This window comes from Ammodytes marinus (assembly GCF_949987685.1).
Source record: "Ammodytes marinus genome assembly, chromosome: 2".
NCBI lineage: Eukaryota > Metazoa > Chordata > Actinopteri > Uranoscopiformes > Ammodytidae > Ammodytes > Ammodytes marinus.
In genome coordinates this window covers 7,424,895-7,429,748 of record NC_137231.1, presented here as the reverse complement: position 1 = coordinate 7,429,748, position 4,854 = coordinate 7,424,895, and the positions used below count along the sequence as shown (strand labels likewise).

Genomic DNA, 4,854 nt, shown 5'->3' with positions numbered 1-4,854 from the left:
CTGACAGATGTATTGCAAAAGCATTGGAAAACCTATTTTACGTTACTGTATTAAAATACCTCGATGGGAAATTATTGTATTTCAAAATTGCCACGATAACAGAGGAAGAGAGGTAGGGAACGGAATCGACCCATCTCTTTTCTTTTCAGGGCATTCAATTATTAAGAAAAGAAGAAAAATAACAAAAAAATAAGTTATATCAATCCGTCTGCGAGCCGCAGTCAGGGGCTTCTCAAAGCTTCAGCGGAATACATGTGGTATGGTTGGAATTACACATGTGCCGAAAAGGCCACCAGAGGGCAGTATCGCTTCGTCTACGGCTACGGTCTCAGAAAAAAATGAAGAAGAAAAGGGCGGCTTCGTCATCGCACTCGAAGAAGAAGCCTGTTTTGGTGGAAACATGGCTGACTCTGACTCTGCCGGTTGTGAGCACTATGTGCGTAGCTGCTTATTGAAAGTGAGTTAACTTTTTGAATTGGACTGTATATATTTGCCTTTTGGTTATTAGTGTTGAAAATGTCTCACCCTAACTTTGCTAAAATGTGTTAGTTCTGTTGTAAAAACAACTCACAGCTAGCTGGCCAGTCATATGCTAGCCGGTAACAGCAACTACATCGTTATGACATTCGTTTGTGGGAATACGGGATTATTTTAGCTTTCAGTTCAATTAGTTTATAACTGTCTTATTTATTACATTACTGTATTGAAACGTATTTAATTTACACTTAAGTGGCACTTTTTTATAGCAATCAGAAATACATTTTTATTGAGGCTACCCCTATAAGAAAAACCTTTGGCATCTCGTATGATCACATGTTTGTGTGCACTGTAGGCACCTTGTTGTGGTAAACTGTACGTGTGTCGGCTCTGCCATGACGCCGAGGAGAACCACCAGATGGATCGATTCAAAGTCAAAGAGGTGCAGTGCTCAGGCTGTCAGACAGTGCAGCAGGTAAGTGAAGGAAAGAATGAAAGTGAACTTGCTTCTGTAATAGTATTCGTGTTGTATTTGTGTATGGAGAACGGTACCCAATGGCATACTCTTTTAGGCACAGCAGTCTTGCGAGCAGTGCCAGGTGCAGTTTGGGGAGTATTACTGTGATATATGCCACTTGTTCGACATGGATAAGAAGCAGTACCACTGTCTGCCCTGTGGAATATGCAGGTGAGCAAAAGTACAATTTATATGTCTTAAGTTCTTGTTACAAATTGTTATTTTTTTAAATGATAACTTTGGATATTCTGGCAAGTAAAGTAAAAACGTCCTACTATATACATACAGTGTATTGTTCCCCCTGCAGGATCGGACCCAGGGAGAAGTATTTCCACTGTGAGAAGTGTAATCTGTGTTTAGCCAAGGATCTCCGTGGGAACCACAAGGTGATTATACCCCATGCTCCTGTTTCTGACACGTTAAATGAATTGTCTTTGATGAGAGAATGTGTGTCCCGGCTGATATCATTTTTTTGTTGTATGTTTCAGTGCGTTGAAAATGTTTCCAGGCAGAACTGCCCAGTGTGTATGGAGGTAAGGGAACATTTCATATACTGTATTGTGCAGCAGTATGACAAGTGACGCTGGATTTGAATTGATATATTTTGTTTCACTACAATTTGACCTGAGTTTCTCTTGTGTGTACAGGATATTCACACGTCCAGAATTGGAGCTCAAGTTCTACCATGCGGCCATCTTTTACACAAGTATGACTCCCTGTTATTGTCTAAAAATCGACCACTGTTGTGACAGTGAATTGTGCATATTTTGCTGTTTGTAACCAATCCCAACTTTTGTTCTGTTGTGGAAAAAAGCTTTCATGAACAAGCCTTATTTTCTTCTGTAAAAAAATAGGACTTGTTTTGTTCTTAAGCCCTACATTATCATTGCATAACTAGAGAAGTGTATCTGAATTTAGTTATCATTGGTTATTATGACATTCTAACAGTGTTTGTCCACATTCTCTGCAGGACCTGCTTTGATGACATGATCAGAACAGGGTATGTCTGATAATTGTCCCTTTCCTGGTAATTGTTAAGTCAAATTTTCCTGCTGGTTGATTGTCTTGTTAATGGATGTATGCATGGTTTAGGGGAAACCTGGTTTTTCCTTTGTACATTTCACCTGAGAACACTGTAACCTGGTTCCGCAAGTTCATGTCACTGAGTTCCTGTTCCTTGTGTTTAACAGAGCGTATCGCTGCCCGCTGTGTATGCACTCTGCCTGGGACATGGAGGACCACTGGGATCAGATAGACAAAGAGATTTCCCAGTCACCCATGCCCACCGAATACCAGGGTGCTACTGTCAAAGTAAGGCCTCGGTCATATAATAAAATGCCCTCGTAACATTTAAGCTTGTTTTTAAAAGTAGGATTGGATTGTGATTTATTGTAATTAGATCACAAGATAACAGTGATGAGCTGCTTAATCTTTTTGCATTTCGTTCAATATAGGGATGTTCATGGTTAACCGTTAACGGATAATTACTATCGGTCAAAGGTGGAGTCAGCGATTCTGGAGAATGCTTGTTGTCAAAATCACTTTAGTCAAATTCATTGAATAATCTCTCCACGGTCCACTCCCCTTCCATAGTGGATGTGCGCTGAGAAAAAAATCTGGTGTTAATACACAGCCTAGGCTCTGTAAACTGGTGTGCAAACAAAGGGTGCCCACCAAAGCTTGCAACATGCCCTTTTTCAGAGCCTAGGCTGTGTATTAACACTGGATTTTTTTTTCTTCCAGCGCACACATAGTATGTACAGGTAGCGGATCGTGAGGAGATATTCACTGATTTTGAAAACAACAAGCATTGTCCAGACTCCACCTTTTTAATGAGCGTCAGTTATCGGTCATAAGAACATTCTAAATTGACATCTCTTGTTCAATGCAATTAGTACAGTTTAATAAAAATTGTCAGAAAATCCCATTGGTCATATACGAATGTAATCTCCTGACACTTTGATTCTCCTCACTATAGATCATATGTAACGACTGCCAAACCCACTGCACGGCGCCTTTCCACGTGCTGGGGATGAAGTGTACGGGCTGTGGCTCCTACAACACAGCCCAGGACGGGGGACTCATCCAGCCGCCCCAACCTCAACCCCAACCCCAACAGGAGGCTGAGCCCGAGACAGAGCAGGAGGCTGAGCCCGAGACAGAGCCAGAGACTGACACAGAGCCAGAGCAACCAGAGCAGCCTCAGTCACCCACAGCACCTTAAGAGATACCGCCCACCACAATGGTTGACATTTAATATAGTAATACTTGGGACAATTTGATGGTGCACTTACTTGAAGTAACTTACATTGAGTTTAACAGTAAGCTAAGCCAATGTTCTTCGATTGTACATATCAAACAAAAAAAATCCTTCTATTTTCTGTATGCGCTTGTCATCATCCGGTCTGGAAGATATCCCCAGCATGCAGTGGGTGAGATGAACGTTACACCTTGGACAGGCTGCCAGTCTATCACACACATACAGTACACACACACACACACACACACACACACACACACACACACACACACACACACACACACACACACACACACACACACACACACACACACACACACACACACACACACACACACACACACACACACACACACAATACACATACACACCTACAATAAAGGCGATTTGGAGTTCTAGTCCATCTAACAGAAGGGCTTGTGTGGCACCTTGAGCGGGTGAAGAGGTGCTGCTGGAGGCTGTATAGTATCAGATCTACTGCTCTCTTTCTTTTCAGTTCAGGGACTGTGCCATACGTCCTATTTAAATGCCTTCAGTAAGATGTTGTTTCATCATTGGTGTCATATATTACAGAGCCGCATTAACACCAACAGATTTTTAAAAATGTGTCCCACACAGATAAAAATGCAAACTAGCCTCAGGCAGAAGTCGGTAACAAAGTACATAGAAGAAGAGGTTGGGGATTGTCGAAAATTCAGGATGAGTCTACACAGGGTCATGCAAGATTAACAGGGCATTTGTGCAGGAAAAGTGGGTGCAGAGGGTTCTGTATGTGTGGACTGAGATAAAAGAATAGACAGAAAGCATTTCTCCTCATTTGACTATAGTACATATTTTAATTACTGAGTGTGGATCCCACTCTTGATATCAGTTTATCAATTATCAACGCTGCAAGTGAAGATATTTATAAAAGTCATATTACTTAAGTATCAAATTCTTGTTTGCAGACATAAACTGTGATCTAAATATGAACAAAAAAGGTTTAGGGACACTCACTCATGGGTCTTTAATTTATTTGTTTTGTTTTTTTTAACCCGTCAAAAATTAACAGTCCAGAGGTATGATAAGCTGACAAAATGTGAAAAATAATTATATTTCAATCACTTTATGTAAACGTTCTCTCTACAGGTATATCTAGAAAATAAGAGCCTTAACTTTGTTCTAAGTCTTGCTTGTTGGGTATATGCTAATGTGGCATGATTACACACATGCATCTTCTGTGCTAAAAAGGTCCTTATTTCTGGTACCATTTGCTTTTTTTGTCTCTTTGTTACTGGCGAGTGTAACATTTGGTTTAATTTACACAAACCCCCAATAAAGAGCATCATTTTACTAAAGTTGTGTTTTTATTTTGAACCAATCGTTGAGTGTTTCACTTTCTTTGTTTCAGCTGATCATATGAATACATTTGAGGTGTCATCGGTTAACGAGTTTAACATATCCAAATCAACAGCACTTCAGTCTCACCAGTACAAGAGTTCAGACATTTCCATTGTATTTATACAGAAGTTATGTACACAAACACTGTTGGAACTAAATAAACACTAATGGATAAAATGAATATTCAAAGCCAAGTATAGTCTGGATATTTGGACTTCAC

The 4,854-nt window shown here is 40.3% G+C and overlaps 1 protein-coding gene across 1 annotated transcript; it reads left to right on the top strand.

Annotated features, from left to right (window-relative positions):
* The first annotated feature begins 382 nt into the window (after positions 1 to 382).
* On the top strand, positions 383 to 4,591 carry rchy1 (ring finger and CHY zinc finger domain containing 1). The gene is made up of 9 exons (XM_080037820.1): positions 383 to 457; positions 833 to 952; positions 1,050 to 1,165; positions 1,302 to 1,380; positions 1,483 to 1,527; positions 1,642 to 1,700; positions 1,965 to 1,994; positions 2,185 to 2,305; positions 2,973 to 4,591. Exons 1-9 carry the CDS (start codon positions 401 to 403, stop codon positions 3,216 to 3,218), a joined length of 873 nt encoding a protein of 290 aa, XP_079893946.1. The 5' UTR covers positions 383 to 400; the 3' UTR covers positions 3,219 to 4,591.
* The last annotated feature ends 263 nt before the right edge of the window (positions 4,592 to 4,854 follow it).

What these genes read in the sequence shown, in the direction of transcription:
- rchy1 (XM_080037820.1), top strand. Translation starts at nt 401, where the DNA reads ATGGCTGACTCTGACTCTGCCGGTTGTGAGCACTATGTGCGTAGCTGC. An exon ending in TGCGTAGCTGCTTATTGAAA is followed by an intron (nt 458 to 832) that starts GTGAGTTAACTT and finishes TGTGCACTGTAG; the next exon opens with GCACCTTGTTGTGGTAAACT. An exon ending in ACCAGGGTGCTACTGTCAAA is followed by an intron (nt 2,306 to 2,972) that starts GTAAGGCCTCGG and finishes TCCTCACTATAG; the next exon opens with ATCATATGTAACGACTGCCA.